This window comes from Ahaetulla prasina, chromosome 8 (genome assembly GCF_028640845.1).
Source record: "Ahaetulla prasina isolate Xishuangbanna chromosome 8, ASM2864084v1, whole genome shotgun sequence".
NCBI lineage: Eukaryota > Metazoa > Chordata > Lepidosauria > Squamata > Colubridae > Ahaetulla > Ahaetulla prasina.
In genome coordinates, this window is record NC_080546.1 from 15,489,093 (window position 1) to 15,510,105 (window position 21,013).

General features: G+C 41.7%; 1 protein-coding gene across 3 annotated transcripts in view; it reads left to right on the forward strand.

Moving 5' to 3' along the window:
• The window catches only part of ARHGAP24 (Rho GTPase activating protein 24), a 527,216-nt gene that overhangs the window by 25,162 nt on the left and 481,041 nt on the right, over window positions 1-21,013 (forward strand). Inside the window, exon 1 of one of the 3 annotated variants that reach the window (XM_058192079.1) lies at window positions 12,515-13,002. The exons of 1 other annotated variant lie outside the window; for it this stretch is intronic. Coding sequence is in view for 1 of the 2 variants with exons in the window: in XM_058192078.1 (XP_058048061.1) it covers window positions 13,472-13,493 (22 nt within the window). In the remaining variant the exon portion in view is untranslated. Of the gene's footprint in view, window positions 1-12,514; window positions 13,003-13,212; window positions 13,494-21,013 lie in introns of those variants that run through there. One more of the 3 variants, XM_058192078.1, reaches the window with a different exon arrangement.

Below are 21,013 nucleotides of genomic sequence, written 5' to 3' on the forward strand. Positions count from 1 at the left end.
AAAGCCCCCACAACTTTCGAAGGCAATTATGGAATTAAGTTTTTGCAGTATCCCTCCCCTGCCACGCCCACCAAGCCACGCCCACATTCTTTTACCGGTAGTAAACAAAACTTTGAATTCCATCATTGATCTGCTTCTTAGCATTTCTGCACCCTTTTCTGTTAGCTGAGAAAAACCGCAAAAAGACACAGCTTCTTGGCAGTTTTCAATATTTGTGCAGCTGTTTCTACAAGTTCGCTTGTTTTGCTTCTTCAAAATCTTAGAGAAATTTGATGTGCACATCTGGGGGTGGGGGAGGAGGACTGTACTTTTTATTTATTTTTTTTTAAAAAAATTAACCAAGTGACAAAATCTGATTCAGAAGCTAAAGCCACTGGTAAAAAAAAATAATGACATGTCCTTTTGATGTGTATATTCCTGCCTAGACTGACGGTAATTTTATTTGGATTCTGTTTGAATTTCTGTTTTAACGTGGAGCACCCAGTAAGCGACAAGTTGTTTTAATTTAAGGCAAGCAATACCCTATTGTGTGGTTTGTGGTTTTTTTTGGGGGGGAATTGGCCTGTTGATATTGCTCAGAATATTGAACAGTTTTCTTAGCATTTTAATGATTCGAAATAGAAGGCCTATAAAGCAAGTTTACAGCTGTGGAAGGCGGAATGAGGGGGAAAAAAATTATCCTTTTGAAATGTGGTGCTGGAGAAAACTGTTAAGAATATCTTAGATCATGAGAAGAGCAAAGAATGGAGGTCTAGATTGTATAAACCCAGTGTTGGAAGAAATATCCATCTGGTTCAGTTCTGAATGGGGAGAAAGACACTGGAAACGTGGAGGACGATTGGAAAGATGGTTTATCGATGGACAGGACTACATGGGTTTGAGGTCCTGGGCAGCTGAGTTGAGAGAGAGAGGTATTTATACCCTCTCTTGAGCCTTGCCCTTGAGCTTCCTGTTCCTGTGCAAGAAAAGTATTCTATTGGCTGTAGTCAAACTCCCATGTGGAGTCATGTTTGTCTGAATCAAGTTTGGTTGAACCTTGGGTTTACGTAATGTCCCCAGATGTCCCCAGGTGATCTCGCAATGCAGTGAGCCCTGCTGCTAGATAATCCTATAATGTCCTGGAGGGTCATGTCTTAATCCCATCACCCTGGATCTGAAGGTCTAATTGTCTTGTTGATAAGCTGGCCCAGTCCTGGTCAATGGGCACCAAATATCTTCAGGGGGCAGGGAGCTGCAGTCTCCCGTAAGATTTCTATTTCTCCTTTAGGGAAAATATGCTGCCTTTTTAATATTTCTCAAAATATTTCATTCTTCTAGGAGAGGGGTGGGTGCTCCCTGGAAGCACTGATAACAGAGCTAAAAGTTAGATCTTTGGATGCATAATGAAAGGGCAAGAGTCACTGAAGATCTTGATGCTTGGAAAGATTAGCGAGAATAGAAAAAGAGGCCAACACAAGCTTGATATCATTTGTGATGATCCAAGGACAATGATTAAAAGAATTCGGAGAAGTAATTACAGGCAGACAGTTCTGGCAAAATGATGTCCATCGGGTCATGAAGAGTTGGAAGCAACAAAACAACAACAATCAGAACCATACTTTAGCCATGACTCATCCAGCTGGTACATAATAGCCTGAAAAATTCCTGACTGGTACAGCTTTACAAGTACATGCATGTAATGCGGTTATCACATCCAGACTGCCAAAATCTGGATGAACTAGAGAGAAAAAAACTACAGAAAAGTCTGCCACTTTTCAAGTTAAATTTAAAATGTTTTAAATTTTTAAATGTTTTCAACTTTCCGGGCAGCAACTGAAGAATTGGTCATGGCATGCGAATAATTGTAGGAATAGTAAATTGGAAGAGCTCTCACTGTAGAAACAGCCCCGTTTCTAAAGATGTACAGTGATTTCTAATTCTTATAAATCCTCTTCTAAACATGATCAAAGCATATCAAACAGAATCTATACCATGTTATACAATCCATTTGGTTGATTTAAGATTCAGTGTATTGAGGAGATGCAAAAGAAGTTTTTTTTTTTTCCCAGAGGAAAAAAATCCCCAAGATTTTCATTTCTTGGCTAGATTTAACATAAACGCTAAGCCAAGATTAAAGAAATTGTATTACGGTTCATCAAGGTTGGGTGTTGGGAAATGACATGCTCTAATTTAGTGTCGATTGGGATTTTATTCAATAAAGAATAGTTTTAAAAATATTATGGGATACCATTTTTGCAAATCTTAAAAAGGTGGGTACTTTTAAAAAAAATCTCATTTTTCCAGATCTGACAGCTTCTAGATGACTTTCACATTAATATAAACAGCAAAGTTGGGATGTACAGAAACAGGACAGAATAACCAAATAACAGAGTTGGAAGGGACCTTGGAGGCCTTCTAGTCCAACCCCCTGTTCAAACAGGAAACCCTATACCATTTCAGACAAATGGTTGTCCAATCTCTTCTTAAAAACATCCAGTGTTGGAGCACCCACAACTTCTGAGACAAGTTGTTCCACTGATTAATTGTTCTAGCTGTCAGGAAATTTCTCCTTAGTTTTAAGTTGGTTCTCTCCTTGATTAGTTTCCATCCATTGCCTTTTGTCTTGCCTCCAGGTGCTTTCGAGAATAGATTGATACCCCCTCCTCTTTCTTGTAGCAGCCCCTTAGATATTGGAAGACTGCTATCATGTCACCCCTAGTCCTTCTTTTCATTAAACTAGCCATGCCCAGTTCCAGCAACCATTCTTCATATGTTTTATCCTCCAGTCCCCTAATTATCTTTGTTGCTCTTCTCTGCACTCTTTCTAGAGTCTCAACATCTTTTTTTATATTGTGGTGACTAAAATTGGATGCAATATTCCAAGTGTGGCCTTACCAAGACATTACTGTATAAAGTGGTGTTAACACTTCACGTGATCTTGATTCTATCCCTCTGTTAATGCAGCCTAGGACTGTGTTGGCTTTTTTGGCAGCTGCTGCACACCGCTGGCTCATATCTAAGTGATTGTCCCCAAGATCCCTCTTGCATTTACTACTTTTGAGCCAGGTATCACCTATTCTAGATTTACGATATTGCCATAAAAAAACTACCTGAATCTACTGTACAGGATTGAAAATGCTTCTGACTCTCTATGAAGCATGGCACTGTCCAGGGATTAAGATTCAGTACAGCTAAAATCAGCAATATTTTGTGGTTTTCAGGCAATATTTTAGGAAACTTTGGTTTTTTTTTAGTGAGGCTGAGATTCCAGTGGGAGATTTATTTTATTTAGGCTCACTTCTCTGGGATGTCTAGCCAAATGCCATGTAGCTGACCTTGGTCTTTGCATGGAACAAACATCTAAATACACGCGTGGTTTTAGTATTGGTTAAATGCCATGCAAATATGCCAAATGTTCTGTTCTCTCCGAAAAGCCTGTATATAGTCACAGTGTTTCCTCAAAAAGCAAAGAAGAAATATTATTGGAACATGTAGCTTAAAAGGTGAAGGGAAGATTATTCTTGTGTGTGAATAGTTACAGATTAACAGAGTCGGAAGGGACCCTGTAGGCAGGGGTGAAATCCAGCAGGTTCTGACAGGTTCTGGAGAACCGGTAGCGGAAATTTTGAGTAGTTCGGAGAACCGGAAAATACCATCTCTGGCTGGCCCCAGAGTGGGATGGGAATGGAGATTTTGCTATATCTTTCCACCAGGAATGGAGAGGGAATGAGGATTTTGCAGTATCCTTCCCCTAGTGGGTGGTGGGAATGGAGATTTTGCAGTATCCTTCTCCTGCCACACCCACCAAGCCACCTCACCCCACCAAGCCACGCCCACAGAACCGGTAGTAAAAAAAAATGGATTTCACCACTGCTTGTAGGTTATCTAGTCCAACCAACTGCCCGAGCAGGAGACCCTACACCATTTCTGACAAATGGCAGTCCAAACTCTTCTTGAAAGCTTCCAGTGATGAAACTCCCACAATTTTTGAAGGCAATTATGGAATGAGAATATGATGCTGTCAAAATATGAGAATTGAAATATGGTGCTAAAAGCAGATTAAGACATAACTTTATATTGCTGAAGGCAAAATTCTATTGAGGGATGGATTTGCACCAGCTGTAAGCTGAGGCAAGAAAACATCTGCCAACATTTTCTTCCCTTCAAAAAAAAAAGAAACCCTTTTATTTTTCTATCTTATTTTCTGGTTCTTTGAACCTTTTCAGGCTAACGGATGTCATTAAGCAGCTTTGGTGGATTGTAAATAGTGAGCTGCGGATGATGAAAGCTTATGCCCTTTTTGATAAAATTGGTCAGTCTGAAAAAAGTAGATAAATAGATTTTATTAGAAGAAAGTACAACGAAGGCAATGGTGCAAATATGGTTCGAATAAATAGAAAATAAATGCACACTACTAAAGCTAAATTTCATGAATTGTTGTGTATCTAAATTTAAAAGAGGGAGTAAATATTCAACTTACACCAAAACAATTTAACAATGTAGCTTGAAATCATCCTATAAACTCTAAAAAACTGGAATATTAACAGAGTGAGCTCTTGTTCCTTGCTTCAGCTCTTGCCCACCAAGCAGTTCAAAAGCATGCAAATGCGAGTAGATAAATAGGTACCACTTTGGTGGGAAGATAACAGCATTCTACATGCCTCAGCTTATAGCCATGCTGGCCACATGACCACAGAAATGGTCTTTGGACAATACTGGCTCCCTCAGCTAAGAAATGGAGATGAGCATTGTGCCTTAGAGTTGACATGACTGGACAGGGAAACCTTTATCTTTTTATCTACAATATCTAGTTGGTTGAGAACATTAGAGTTATTTCTTGTGCTGTTCTTGAACTTACGTAAGTGTTGAGATGATAGTGAGTGAAACTGATAGTATTGTTGGGTTTTCACATTGGAAAAGTTTTTGACTGCTCACACTTCTCTGTTCTGTCTCCTTCCCCACTTCGGAACAACGAGCTGGCCTTCCGCCAGTGGATTCACGGCTCTTATCAGTCCTGGCAGAGAAATCGCAGCTGCCTACCAAAGTTCAAACAAATGACTCATAGAGTAAGACTTCAGCTCTCTTTGAAACGGTTCAGCTAATTTTTGCTTCCCGTGGAGTGTGAGCAGTCCCAAAGCTCCTTATATATCCTGTGGGGTGGGGTTCCTGCCCCACCCTTCCCTTTGATGACGCCGCCTCTCTAATCTTCTGAAGCGCGGTTTGATCCAAGCTTGATTTTTATTATTATCAGCTGGGTCTGAAGGCGTAGCCTGAGGAAGGGAGGAATCAGGGGATGACGACCTCATTACGTCCTCCGACTGGCCTGGTTCTGGCTCCTGGAGCTGGGCCAAAGGCATCGGTACTCCCAAGGTAAGCCTTACCAGCCCTTCTCCCTCACTCTCGGAGTCACTTTCGGGTATGGGGCCAGGTTCGGGGGCTGGAGTCACAACACTTCTCATTTGAGGGCAGTGAGGGTTAACCTTTTCCAGACCAAGTGCCTAAAGTGAATGCAATAATCGTGGGCCCTGCATATGCACCCCACCCCCGCACATGGCTCCCTGTACACACCCCGCCCCCCTGCGCAAGCATGTGTGAGCCCCACACAGCGCTCTGTCCCCCTGTGCATGCACGGTAGATACCAAACAACCAGCTGGCTGGCGGGAGGCACGCACGCATGCTTGGCAAAGTTGAACTGGAGCGATGTCTCGCGTGCCCACAGAGAGGGCTCTGTGTAATACCTGTGGCATGCGTAGGTTTTCCATCATGGTTTTAGAAAGAAAAACTATGGGAAGAGGTCTTGGAATTTATCTATGGAAAATGAGAGAGATGGCAGGCTGTTGGACATTCGAGGTGAAGCATCCAACATAGGAATATATCAAAACTATATAAACACTTTGCTCCATTTATAAAAAAAAATAGAGTTAGCCCTCCACTTACGATCACAATTGAGCCCAAAATTTCTGTTGTTAAAAGTGACACATCTGTTATGTGTTAAGTTTCCTCCCATTTTACAAGCTTCCTTGCCACAGTTGTTAAGTGAATCTGTGCAGCTGATAAGTTAGTAGCGCAGTTGTTAAGTGAATTTGGCTTCCCCATTGATTTTGCTCGTGAGGTCGCAAAAGGGGATCACTTGCCCCTGGGACACCACAATCTTCATAAATATGAACCAGTTGCCAAGCGTCTGAATTTTGTTCACATGATCATGGGAATACTGCAAGGTTGTATTTATTTATTTATTTATTTATTTATTATTTTGATTTTTATACCGCCCTTCTCCCGAAGGACTCAGGGCGGTGTACAGGCAAAAATAAAACAGGCAATACAATGTACAATTTAAAATGCAAATTAAAAAACTTATTTTATAATTAGCCTAAAAAGTTTAAAATATATAATAAACTAAAACCTCATTTAAAATTATTAATAAAAAATTTAAAATCGATAAAATTTAAGCCAGCCCCGTGCGAATGAAAAGATGTGTCTTCAGTTCGCGACGGAAGGTCCGAAGGTCAGGTATTTGGCATAAACCCGGGGGAAGCTCGTTCCAGAGTGTGGGAGCCCCCACAGAGAAGGACCTTCCCCTGGGGGCCGCCAGCCGACATTGCTTGGCAGACGGCACCCTGAGAAGTCCCTCTCTGTGAGAGCGTACGGGTCGGTGGGAGGCATGCGGTAACAGCAGGCGGTCCCGTAAGTACCTAGGCCCTAAGCCATGGAGCGCTTTAAAGGTCGTAACCAAAACCTTAAAGTGCACTCGAAACACTTTAATACCAGTGGGGATTGTGATGATTATTGTTACTGCTGTAAAGTAGGCTCGACTATCAATGTCTAGACCTACTGTAAACATATGGTGGGCTCATACAACAAACCCCAGTACTGCGATTGATATTATTGCTCAAATTATGCTTGTGTATCCAAAGGTGTTTTTTTTTCCTGTGTAGAATGTGATAATACTAGAAATAATCCAGGTAGCCAGTGCAGTCTGCGCAGGAGCGGTGTTACGTGGGAGCTACGTGTAGCTCCCTCTATCACCCGCACAGCTGCATTCTGGACTAACTGAAGCCTCCGAATGCACCTCAAGGGGAGCCCCATGTAGAGAGCATTACAATAATCCAAGCGATCTTGTATCTTTGTATCTTTGAAAAACAGTCGTAAGTCACATTATTGTTCTGTTGTAATTTTGAATGGTCACTAAATGAATAGTTGAGGTCTACGGAAAAGGTTTTTTAGTACTATTCTACACCATTTATATTCTCTCAATATCTACGTGCCAGGCCTTTGATCCATTCAAATGGTGTCATGTTTTGATCTTCCTTCCTTCTTTCCTTCCTTCCTTTCTTCCTTCCTTCCTTCCTTCCTTCCTTCCTTCCTTCCTTCCATCCATCCATCCACCCACCCATCCATCAGTTGCTTTATGTCTTCAACAATCTTTTGTAAATCCATCAAGTAGTTGTTATCCAGTTCATTATTTTGGCTTTGTGTTTCCACTTTGACTGCTGTCTCTTATCTTGTAATCCACAATTTATTTTGTAGTAAATCTGCATAAGCTTGTTTCACCATTGCATCCTATAACTCTTTCAAAGCATTTTCTTGGGACAACTTTCCTTTCTTATCTGTAAAGAATATATTCATATGCTTAATTTGTGTCATTGTAGCCACCTGTCTGTCCCCTTTCTTCAAAAGTATCTTGAAATGATTCAAATTTCATAGCATTATCTGTCATTTTGTGCAATGCTATGCTTACTCTCCAATTCAGAAATGAGAGGCATGCTTTTTTTTTTGGGTTTTCCTGCCTCTTTATTTTTTTAAATAGTAATTTGATTAAAAATTAGAATGTCAACAATAAAAACTAATATAAACTAAAAGAAAAAAATGAAAAGTGCAGAAAAGAGAAAGAAAACAGAAAAAATAGAAAAGAAAAAATAAGAATATAGAAGAAAAACAAAGGGAATACAGTATATAAAGAAACAACTTTCCCCTTCATCACACATATACCCAATTTTAGTAACTTATCATTTTCTCTTAAAATACAACGAACAGTCTCTTCCTGTATTCTCATCTCTTATTTATAAATTTTTTTAAAATGTAAACTTTTCTGACCCTTTAGTCCATTTAAATCTTTCTTAAATTAAATCCTTATTTCTATTTTTGCTATTGGTTTTTGTTTCTTACTTCTTAAGCTTTTAGTTATTTTTTTTCTTTTGTTCAAAAACGCAGGTAAACTCACAGATGGTTTTTCAAATTAGCCATTGTGAAGATCTCTAATTTCTTTAATATAGTTAAATAGGCAATTTCCAAAAGTAATTACAAAAGTGAGGTTAGCACACCAAATATCCTTTAAAAGACTGCTCTGGCTGAGAACATGATAACAGTAGCACTTAGACTTATATACCACTTCACAGTCCTCTCTAAGCGGTTGCACCCCACAATCTGGGTCCTCGTTTTACCGACCTCAGAAGGATGGAAGGCTGAGACAACCTTGAGCTGGTGAGGATTGAACCCCAGGCAGTCAGCAGATTGACGATTCACTTTGTCTCCCAGTTTTCACACCCAGGGGAACCCTACTCTCCCACGGTCTCCTCATGAGGAGCAGCCATGGACCATTTCTCATCCTCTTCTCATCTGGAATGGTTCTGTGGTACAGGTGTAACGGTTAGCCCTTCAATCTTTGGCGCAGCCATGATCTCTGCTTGACTGGGGCATGTTAGCTTCCCATTCCTCACCCAGGAATGCAAAATATGCCTTTTCAATAAATATTATTTCTGAGAGGTGGTTTTATATGCCATTCAGTCAATAATCAGATCCAGCTGATGACTGCATTCGAGTGCAGGATGAATCGTCCTTCCAGCCACAAGAGATTAGCAAAACCTTATATTTTGTTTTGTCTTCTCCCGTAAAGTATGATTTGACTTTCTTGACTGACGAATATGAGGGCATTTGCTTGATCAGCTCTTTCTATGGTTTGTGGTTCATTAAGTGGACTTAGGCTCTTCTTACGCTTTGATTTTTTAAAAAAAGTTATTTAATTGGCTGCTGGGAATCAAATATTGACATGGGATTAACTTAAACCAGGAGTAGCTCTTTACCCTAAGGCCAGCCTTACCATTAAGTAGAGCAAGACAGATGGGAAACTGATGCCAGATTTCCTCCAGCTGATCTCTTGATTTGTGTTTAATTATAGGATTTCTTAAAAAGTGTTTGGTCCTGCCAATAAATTGTTCTATTTATGTTGAGGGATTGTCAGGGACTTTAGAAAAATTAACTCCAAGATTGTTTAGGGGCTACCTATTTAGGCACCTACTATAATTACCCACGTATTTCGGACTATAAGACGCACCGGAGTATAAGACGCACCTAGATTTCGAAGAGGAAAACAAGAAAAAAATAGTTTTTGGCCTTAGCGCGTCCAGTTTTTGCCTTCCCCGGCCCCCAGGAGCACCCTGCATGCCTCCCAAACCCTCTGCGCATCCTGTTGTCGCAAAAAACGGGCCCGTTTTTGGTGAAAATGGGACGCAGGGGTGTGTGTGCGTGGTTTCGGGAGGCCAAAAACAGGGCGGTATTTGGTCTATAAGACGCACTGACATTTCCACCCACTTTTGGAGGTGGGGGGAGAAAATGAGTCTTATAGTCCAAAAAATATGGTACTTCAGAGAGCAATACTGTGAAAATCCTGTCAAAGCTTGGTTGTTTACTTGCAGAGTTTTCATTGCCCAACTAGGCAACCTCATCTCATTCTATCATATGGAAACCAGCAAGCTCAAACAACATCAAGAATTCCATAGTTGACCCTGAGTTTACAGATATTCTTTCTTATTGGGATCTTATCAAAGTAATATTGAGAGGGGTTCAATGGAGGTACTACTAGGAAAGAGTATAGAAGGGACCCTATGGGAGGAAATGGTAGGTCCTCCTTCTGCTTCTTGTGTTGACGATTCTTCTCCTTCTCCTTCTCCTTCTCCTTCTCCTTCTCCTTCTCCTTCTCCTTCTCCTTCTCCTTCTCCTTCTCCTTCTCCTTCTCCTTCTCCTTCTCCTTCTCCTTCTCCTTCTCCTTCTCCTTCTTCTGCTATATCTATCATCGGATGTTGGCAATCATGTTGGCAATCCTATTTTTATCAACAGACACACAAAAAAGTGCTGCTGAGTTTTGTCCAAACAAGTCCCTTAGATTTTGAAGCATATGTCTAATCTAATGAAAAGGACTAAGGGAATCATGATAGCAGTGTTCCATTATTTGAGGGTAGGGAGTTGGACTAGAAGGCCTTCAAGGTCCCTTCCAATTCTCTAAGCCTATTCTAAATGTGGTGCCTGCCAAAGTTGCAACTCAATAAGATACTAGCGATACCATAGCATCTTGGAATAACTTCTACTTCTCACTGCTGTGGTTTCTTCACTCACTTCCTGTAGGTACAGCAGATTTGACTGTATACAAGTACTAGCTGGACGCCCATGCTTCGCTACAAAAGTATGTGATCGGGCATGATAATTGACATTTAAAGCATGAAACTTAATGTATAATGTATAACTCCATAGCATCAGAGCCTGTTAATATAAGGCAACTAGCGGTTGGAACAGAGGGGGAGGGGGGAATAGAATGTCCCAACCTGCAGGCCGGATGAGTCACGTGCTGGCCACACTCACACCCAGTTTAGCAAAGGGGTAGCATCAGAGCATGTTAATATAAGGCAACTGGCAGTTGGGACAGAGTTCCTTTCAGGAGGGGAGGGGGAGTAGAACGTCTAACTCCTCAGCATCAGAGTGTGTGAATATAATACTGTATATGAAATAATAGTGATCTGAGGATCATTTTGAAAAATCCTTTCTTAGCGAGCACCTAGAAGCCAAGGGGAACATATGTGCCAAATTTCAAGTCTGTAGACTTTACCGTTCTGGAGATTTTGTGACGAGAGAGTGGTATTTGGCTTTTATATATATAGATACAGAGAAAGCGTTAATGTTGGTAATACCTGTTAGTAGATAAAGGAGACAATAATATTTTAGTCCTTGGAAAGGAGGAAAAAAGACTCAAGATAAGTTCATCTTGATTATATCCACTCTAAGAGGAACTGATTTCAAGTTTCTATTACTATACCCTACAAGAACAACAACAACAACAAATGAATTTCCAGGAGTATTTGCAGTGTCTGTTTCTTGACTTTCCCCTATCTGTAAGGGATGACAGCAAGAGCAACTAAATGCCATTACAATCTCCTCTCCTTCTTCTCCCTCAAGTTATTGGTCAGCAGAGGTAAAGGGACTGCAGATGGAGAGGAAGGAAGAGATGGGAAGAATGAAGATATATCTCCAATTGTTTCTGCCCACCTGATATGCTCTGGTAGATTGGGTGTGTGTTCCAGGTCCTTTCCATTAAGTGTGGACAATTTATGGGACTGAGGAAACGTGCTTTCGCTTTCATGTCTGCCAAACCCAGTCTAAATATCTGGCTGGCTGCGCAGCCAACCATAGTAATATATTGAGGGCATTTTGCTTCAAGTCCTGCAACTGTCTTCAGGGGACAGTTACTTAATTTTTTTTAAAAAAAAATTAGTTAGTTAAAAAAATGGGGATTTTCTTCCCCAAATCCTTAAAATTTTAACCTTAGACTGTCTACTGTAGACCTCACCCCATTCCTAAGAAGTCTGTAAGGGGCATGCATAAGCGCACCAGCGTGCCTACCGTCCCTGTCCTAATGTTTTCTTTTATTCCTACTCTTTACATGCATTTATAATTATGTTTACACTTGCCTCTGTCATAAAATACATACTTGACCAAATAAAATAAAATAAAATAAAATAAAATAAAATAAAATAAAATAAAACAAAACAAAACAAAACAAAACAAAACAAAACAAAACAATTGCCCCTTGCATCTTTGGGTGCTTTGCTAGGCACTCAACCTGGCTTGTTAGCTCTGGTTTCTCCTGCAATTTCCTGCAAAAACATTACAGCTCCAAAAAAAGGGTAGATCCAGTTGGATCCCGCCACCAAGAGACGACAATGCAATATTGCACTTAATTCTCCTGCCTTCCTATTAATTGATATCCTCCCTTCACTGTTAATGACAACTCAGCCAGCAAGGGGTACGGGGTGGGGGGGGGGTGACGGTGGCTTGCTTTCCTGCAATACACCCCCACACCCTCCAAGTGAGAAGGTGTGCAGGGTTTGCCTGTAAAACAAGGAGGGAAATGATCTCATAATGCCTTGAAAAATAAAATGAAATAAAAAGAGATTAATGAGTACCCATGCCTTTAGTAGTCAGGAAAACCTGGCATGAGAACATTTAACAGACTTGATTGGATATTCTGATAAACATTCTGCAAGGAGAATTTGACTCCTTGCGCAAATACGAAACTTATTCCATTTCATGACATCCTTTCAAGAGTCTACAAGCTCTCAAAGTTTGGGCTCGATCAACACTTGAAAACTTACCTCCCCCCCCCCACCCCATGTTCCTGTTATCAGCTGCCTTGGGACTGAAGGAGGGAGCGAGAAAACAAAAGAGGAGAGGAAGAATTGCAGAAGCCAAGAGGGAGGCTGTGTGTGTGGGGGAGAGCACTCTGCTAGCTGCTGTGCTGAAAGCAGAGTTCCTTCTGCGCAGCATTGTGGCTTCGGAGTCCTCTTTTGTTCCAGATGTGCTGAATTCCCACGTGTGTGCTCATCCCCTGGTTGCCTGCTGTTGGTGGGAAGAAGGGGGGGGGGAGAGAGAAACCCCCTCTCCGCTGGAGCCGTGGAGGGGTTAAAACCGCAAGTGTTTTCCTGTCATGAGATGAAGGTTTTGTGCCCCAGAGCTGTGGAAGGCAGCCTGATCCAGCTGCCTTCGGTTGTCAGCCGGTCTGCGAAGTCTGTGGCATTTAGTTTAGCAGAAGAAAAAGAGGATATTCCTGGGCTGTTCTGGTCCCCAACACTAATTGCTGAGCAAGAGCTGCTAAATGATTCAGCTCCATTGGCAACTGGAGTTTGACAGCATCACTCGTGGGACCCGTCCTCTGAAATCGTCATCTTCCTTCCAGCACGGACAGGAAAGCTACAGATTGTAAGTTTCTCTCTCTGTCTCTTTCTGTCTGTCTCTCTCTCTCTCTGCATGTGTGTGTCTGTCTTTCTCTGTCTCTTTCTCTCTCTTTCTCTCTCTCTGTCTCTGTCTCTCTGTGTGTTTCTCTCTCTCTCTCTCTCTTTCTCTCTCTTTCTCTGTCTGTCTGTCTGTCTGTCTCTCTCTCTGTCTCTGTCTCTGTCTCTGTCTCTGATGTGAATAGGAAAAGTGTGTGTAGAGGGAGATGGAGAGCAGAAATTCTCTACCCTAGCTTAAGAGCCACAGAGGAAGATGCTGCGTCTGATCGGGTGGCCGCTCTTGTACAGCGGCTACCTTGCTGCGTGGCAAAGGATTGCGCGCTGCCGCTGCCGTGCCAGCAGTCAGGTTAAATTATGGGGTAATTCCTGGCAGGCGGCTGCAGTACCAGGAATTCGCTTGTGATCGGCACTGTTGTTTGTTCTGGAGGAGCCAATGAATGGGGAACAGTAGAACCAAAGGTACCGTAATAACCAGACAATTTGCCAGATGGCATTGGAGATTACAGGGAAGGATTTTGCATAAGGGCAACTGCTTTCCGGGGCAAGTTACTTTTTTGTTTTGTTTTGGGTTTCTTTTTTTTTGGGTGTGTGTGTATGTGTGTGTGTGTGTTTGTGTGTTGGGGGGGGGAAGGAAGGGCAGGGATAAAGCAAGAGAAAGGTGGCAATCTTCTTAATCTGGACGACAGCAGCATCTTGGATTGTGGATGTGCTTGGTGGCCGGAGTTGTTGCCGAAATAGGATCGTATGGACTGGAGCTCCGTTTGGCTGCTTGGTTTCCCTTTTCCCTCAATCGGTGTGCTGGCAGTATTGGCCTGCTTTTAAACTCCCGTTCTTCCTTGCCCAACCCCAGCCAAGGGTTTGCCAGCATGTTCATTAATCCCCACCACCGCTTTCTTTCTCCCCCCCCCCCCAAAAAAACCCCTTCCCTGCTCATCTCTTTTCTCGATCAATTGAACACATGGGATCTGGCTCTTTCCCTCTTTCAAAACTTGCAATCCTTTTCAAAACACAGCCTTTGATCCTTAGGTTGGAGAATGAGAAACTTTTTAGTATTTGGAGGCATTTCAAACAGGCTTTCTTAAATAGCTTTTCAAGAGGACTGTTAAACCCTATCTTTGTGTGCGAGTTTGAAGTCTGGTCATTTACACGCCAGTGTCCAGAAGTAGCAGATGCTAACTGATTTTAGCAGAGCAGCTACCAAGTGCATAGTCGATTTCAAGGTTTCAAAGCACTATCTCCATAATCCTTAATGCCAAATTTCTACAGTAAAATGATATAATTTCTTTTTCCCCCCAAAAAAGTTTTTTAAAAATTTTTCAAAATATAAACATTCCATCTTTCCTTAAACAGTGTGTTGTCTGGGTTCAGATATCTCCGCGCAACAACCTTCAACCTTTACAACATCATTCACATTAATATTAATTCTCTAGTCTTAAAATTATAATACGTTAAACATTATAAGCCTATTCATTTTTCCTCTTAAAATGTCTTCTAGTAAAAATACAATAATATTAGCATTACGCATAGTTATCCTCATCACCATAATACGAACAATTTACATCTTATTTATACCTCTATCTTAACATATTTTCTATTCTTCTTTAATCTTCTACTTTTATTTCCAGTTTCCCTTTTTACTCTCTAAGCATTAATCAGAATACTTCCCATATCATATAATATTCAGTTTGTTCTTTCTCCTTAATTGCTAGTGTTAATCTGTTCATTTCTGTACATTCTAATATTGATATAATTTCTGATCAGCTTCAGATTTAGGCAGGGGTGAAATGCTACCGGATTGGACTGGATCACACGATCCGGTAGCGATTGTGGCAAGTAGTTCGGCGATCGGGTAGGGGTGCCAGGGGTGCCATTATTTCCTGGTTTTAAGCAGGAAGTAATATGTTTTTTACCTTCTGCGCATGCACGGAAGGTTTTGCACATGTGTAGAAGGTCTGCGTGCGCAGGTGACGTGCGCGCGGCGCATGCACTTCCAAATCGGTAAGGAAGGTAAGTAGATTTTACCCCTGGATTTAGGGCCATCTTGTTAGAAGAGGCTGTGGCCACCCCCTTCTGCCTGTTGTGTTACTTGGAAGCAACCTTTTAGCTTCTTACACTGTGCCAGAACTACAGAACTGGTAGTCCTTGACTTATGACCACAATGGAGCCCCAAATTTTGCTCAGTGAGGCAGTTAAGTGAATTTTGCCCCTTTTTGTGACCTTTCTTGGCCCCTGTTAAGTGAATCGTTGAAGTCGTTAAACGAATCATATTGTTGTTAAGTGAATCTGGTTTCCCCATGGACTTTGCTTGTCGGAAGGTCTCAAAAGGTGATCACATGACCCCGGGAGACCGCAACAGCGTCATAAATATGAGTCAGTTGCCAAGCGTGTCTGGATTTTGATTACGTGACCATGAGGAGGCTGCAACAGTTGTGTGAAAAATGGTCACAAGCCACTGTTTTCAGTGCGGTTGTAACTTCGAATGGTCATTAAATGAATTATTGTAAGTCAAGGACTATTTTTTGGGTGGAAGTTTAGATAATAACTGCAGTTTGACTGGACATTAAGGTGACTGCAAAGTTCCGAAAAGCATTTCCTGATTTTTTGACAACTACTGGTGTTAAAACTACTTTACACCCATAGTGTGAGAAGCGGGGACTAAAGAGACTAAGAAAAAAAAAAATCCTCCAGAGATCATGTTCTGTAATATTCTAGATCAAAGAAGGCAAATCTTCTGTATATTGGCTTCTTGAAGATGGCAGGTGCTCACCTGTTCTTAATCAAAATCTACGTGGGGACGAGTGGGCAATTTTCTTTTCTTTCTTTTCTTTTTTTAAAAAGTTTTTTAAAGTTGGTTTTATTACAATGACACAACACAACACATACATACATTACATAAACACATAACCTGTGTTTTCTTTTTACATGACGGTTTCGTTCCTTCAGCTTTCTGCTTTATACATTCCCTTTTTCCTTTCTTTTTACTATCTTTGACTTTATAGTCCCTTTACATCTAGTTTCATTTATTTACAATATTTTACACATTTGTTATCTTCTCTTCTCCATCCTTTTTTTTTTTCTATTCAGTTTTCCTATTCTCCAACCATTCGTACCATTTGGTCCATATTTGATAATATTCTATCTCTTCCTTTTCCTTTATTTCTTTCGTTAATTTATCCATCTCCGCACAGTCCAGAATTTTCTTGATTGTTTCTTCTTCTGTTGGTATCTTTTTATTTTTCCAGGGCTATGCGTAGGTAAGGTGGCTCAAGGGTTAGGACATTGAGCTTGTCAATCGAAAGGTCGGCAGTTCAGCGGTTCGAATCCCTAGTGCTGCTGTGTAATGGGGTGAGCTCCCGTTACTTGTCCCAGCTTTTGCCAACCTAGCAGTTTTGAAAGCACGTAAAAATGCAAGTAGAAAAAATAGGGACCACCTTTGATGAGAAGGTAACAGGGTTCCGTGCACCTTTGGCGTTGAGTCATGCCGGCCACATGACCACGGAGACGTCTTCGGACAGTGCTGGCTCTTCGGCTTTGAAACGGAGATGAGCACCGCCCCCTAGAGTCGGCAATGACTAGCACGTATGTGGAAGGGAACCTTTACCTTTACCTTTATGCGTAGGTAATCCTCGCCACCATAATTATATATAATATCAAATACTGAATATCTTTACTATAAGTTCTGGCAATTTTCTTTATAGAAAGGATTTCAATTTTAAAAAGTTATTACACCTTTGACGGGTTTCAGGGACAAAATGGTTAGGGATAGCATGATGTCAGGTAGGCTCAAAGAACAGATAGTCCTCGGTTTGCGACAGTTCACTTAATGATCCTTCGAAGTTACAGCGGCACTGAAAAAAGTGATTTATGACTGCTTTTCCAAACTTATGACCACCGCAGGATCCTCATGATCATGCGATCAAAATTCAGATCACATTCAGATCCTTGGCAACTGACTCATATTTATGGCTGTTGCGGTGTCCCTGGGTTAGATCAAGATCGAGAACCCACAGTCTCCATAAATAGTTTATTCTAGACAATTCATGAGGTTTTCCCTCATATTTAAGCAAAGCAACAGCTTAAATACTTGCACTTCTTTAGTCCTGGTCCACATTTTTGTAATAATAGTCCTTGCCATCTTCTTTAGAATAGAATAGAATTCTGTATTGGCCAACTGTGATTGGACACACAAGGGATTTGTCTTAGGTTTATATGCTCTCAGTGTACATAAGAAGAATAAAATACATTCATCAAGAATAAAAAGATACAACACTTAGTGATAGTCAAGGTTACTAATAAGCTATCAAATCATACTAGGAAAGAAAAACAATATAAATTGAAAAATACAAGGCACATGGTTATAGTTATAAGTGGGAAGAGATAGATACTAGTGAGGAAGAGAAGAATAATAGTAATACAATCTTAGTAAATTATTTGACAGTGTTGTGGGAATTAGTTGTTTAGCAGAGTGATGGCATTCGGGAAAAAACTGTCCTTGTGTCTAGTTGTTCTGGTGTGCAGTGTTCTATAGCATCGTTTTGAGAGTAGAAGTTGAAACAATTTATGTCCAGGATGTGAGGGGTCTATAGGTATTTTCACAGCCCTCTTTTTGACTCATGCACTGTCCGAAGACATCTCTGTGGTCATGTGGCCGGCATGACTAAAAGCCAAAGGCGCACGGAATGCTGTTCCCTTCCCACCAAAGGTGGTCCCTATTTTTCTACTTGCATTTTTTACCTGCTTTCGAACTGCTAGGTTGGCAGAAGCTGGGACAAGTAATGGGAGCTCACCCCGTTAGGCAGGACTAGGATTCGAACCGTTGAACTGCCGACCTTTCTATCGGCAAGCTCAGCATCATCCCAATAGAATGCAAGGCTAACTCACTGTTCACTCCAGGAGTTCGATCCTGACTGGCTCAAGGTTGACTCAGCCACCCATCCTTCCGAAGTCGGTCAACTGAGGACCCAGATTGTTGGGGGCCATAAACTGACTCTGTAAACTGCTTGGAGAGGGCTGTAAAGCACTGTGAAGTGGTATACAAGTCTAAGTGCCATTGCTTTTTGCTACAGTCAAGATAATACATTGGGAAGAGTATAAGAGGAGTTATTCCCTTTAGGCAACTCAAACATGTAGGCACTGATGAAGAGTAAGTGCAGTGGCAGAAAAAGAAAGCAAGAAACCCTTGCAACTTTTCCAATAATTCTAACGTCTTGACTTCTAATTCTGCTTTTGCTCTTGCCCGGGATGGCATGAACCTTCTTAGTTTCCTCTGTTTAGGGGCAATGCAAGAGACCACAGCTAAGTATTTCAATTGCCTTGGATGCACAGGAGAAATGCCTTGAGGGATATGATGGAAATTGTCAGGAGCCTCTCTTCCTAAATGACAAGAGCCTTCCCTCCCTAAATGAGTTGATGGCAGGCATTATGCTGAAGCAAGTAAAAAGGTTCTTCTAGTCCAGTGGTGGATGGCTCCCAGTTCGGTCCAGTTTTTGTGAACCGGTAATAACAGCAGCGGGAGGCTCCGCCCACCATCATCATGAACGATCTGTGCATGCGCGCACTCCCGTTGCAAACCGATAGCGGAGGTAAGTAGAACCCACCCCTGTTCTACTCTCCTCGAATGGCAAAGAACAGAAATACCTTTCTGAAGTGCCACTCTTTATTTTCCCGTAAGAAGCATCTAAATGCAGGGAGAGAGCTGAGGTCAGATCAATGGAATCAATGAGATTGATTCCATAATCAAGTTAAGCACGTTGTACAAAAGCTGTTTGTGACTTTCAAACCTGGCAGGTCGCAGCACCTGCAATTTTTTTTAAAGAGCCAATTTGGTCTAGTGGTTAAGGCACTGGACTAGAAACCAGGAAACCTGTGAGTTCTAATCCCACGTTAGGCATGAAAGCCGGCTGGATGACTTTGGGCCAATCATCAGGAAACTGAATTTTAGTCCTATTTTAGGCAGGAAAGTCAGCATGGTGACTTTGGGCCAATTACCAGGAGATGTTCTAGTCCAGCGGTCCTCAAACATTTTAAACAGGGGTGCCAATTCACGGTCCCTCAGATTGGGGCCCAGACCAGCTGGGTGGGCATGGCTGGGTGGGCATGTGACTGGGCGGGTGTGGCCAATTTAGCAGTCCAAACAATACACACAAATTAAACTTTAATTTGTTATACTCCTGAGGGTGGGAAGCAGGAAAGTGCCTTGGGGTGTGTATGAGGGACTTCTCTCTCTCTCTCTCTCTCTCTCTCTCTCTGTGTCTCCCTCTTTCTCTCTCTGGAGGCTGGGGAGGGGAAAAATGGGCCCATTCTTGGCCTCCAAAGGCCTCTGCACATCCGATTTTTGGCCTCCGCAGCCTGCAGAAGATGGGTGGGGGCCAGCGGGTAGGTGGGGTGATGTGGGTGGGGCAGCCTCATGGTTCTGTGCAGGCCGGGTTAATGGCTTCGGCGAGTCATATCTGGCCCCTGGGCTGTAGTTTGATGACCCCTGTTTTAGTCCTTCTTTAGGTATGAAAGCTGGCTGGGTGACTACTGGCCAGTCACCAGGAGAACTATGATGGTGGTGGGCAAAATATGAAGAATAAAGAGTATTAGGAATGTTTGCTGCCTTGAGTCATTTATAAAAATAAAAAAAAGGTGGAATAAAAATAAACAAATTTAGACCTGATGGAAACACAATGGAATCAAACAAGAAGCAATGTTTGGAACGGTACAACATTTGGGGTTTTGTTTTTGTTTTTTCCTGGAAAAATCACAACTGAATCTCCTAGGAATGGCCTTTGAAAAGTCACCTTTCTTGGCACTATGATCGGTAAACTCTATTTTTTTTTAATTAAAAAAAATTACAGATCAAAACCAGAAAAAGTTCAGAAAGGAATGCAGAAAAAAATCCAAAGTAACTTCCTTCCATCTTCTTTACAAACCAACTCAAAATCCCTTCCCCTTCCGTAACATTAATAGTAATCCCTTCAGCTCTTTATTCTGTCTTTTTCCAATTGTCAAATGTAGAAGTCCCCATTTCACTTTCTTTCTGAAGAAGACACCATTCAGTCAGAGCTGAAGAAGCTTTTTGGATGAGAAGCGAAACGTCTTCAAAGAAAAAAACAGTTGCCTCTTGAAAAGGAGGACTGACCAAGCTTTATTCATGCAGTTGTGGACACCATATTGATTTTTCTGACATGCCCTCATATATATCCTTATCAACAGGATGCTGCTGTCTGTAAGATTGCCCCTTGTAAAACCTTGCAGGTACTTACAACCTGCACTTACAATGCTCGACTTACAACCATTTATTTAGTGACCGTCACAACTATAACAACATCCCCACAGTCATGTGTATCAAAATTCGAGTGCTTAGATCCAGAATTTATTTACAACAGTTGTGGCATCCTAGAGTCATGCGATTGTGATCTTTCCAGCTGGCTTCCAACAAGCAAAGTCAGTGTGGGTAAACCAGATTTATTTAACAACCACTTGATTTACTTAACGGCAGTGATTTGCCTAACAAGCAGGGAAAAAAAAAAAGGTTGTAAAATCGGACACGATTCATTTAACAACAGCCAGAGATTCCGGTCTCAATTCCGGTCGTAATTCGAAGACTACCTATGATTTCCTTTTTGTGGTAGAGTTTTCTATGCATCTGTCCAGGAATGGTATTCACTTACTTTCCCTACTGGTTCACAAATGTGAGCACGTGCATCCACACATGTGCCTGGCCTTCCGCGCATGCGCTTTGCTGGCATGTGCACCTTTTGCGCATGCACCAGGCCTCAAAGTCGTGCCTAAATAGGATGGAAGACAGCCGGGGCAGGTGGACGGGGCCACCCATGATTTTCGCTATCGGTTCAGGCGAACCGGCCGGAACTGGCTGAATATCATCTCTGCATCTGTCCCAGACGATATCCAATCAACACCCTTTCTTACAAGGCTGTACAGTTAGCAGCTTCTTTCCTATTGAAATGACTTTACAGGTTTTAGAAAACAACTGC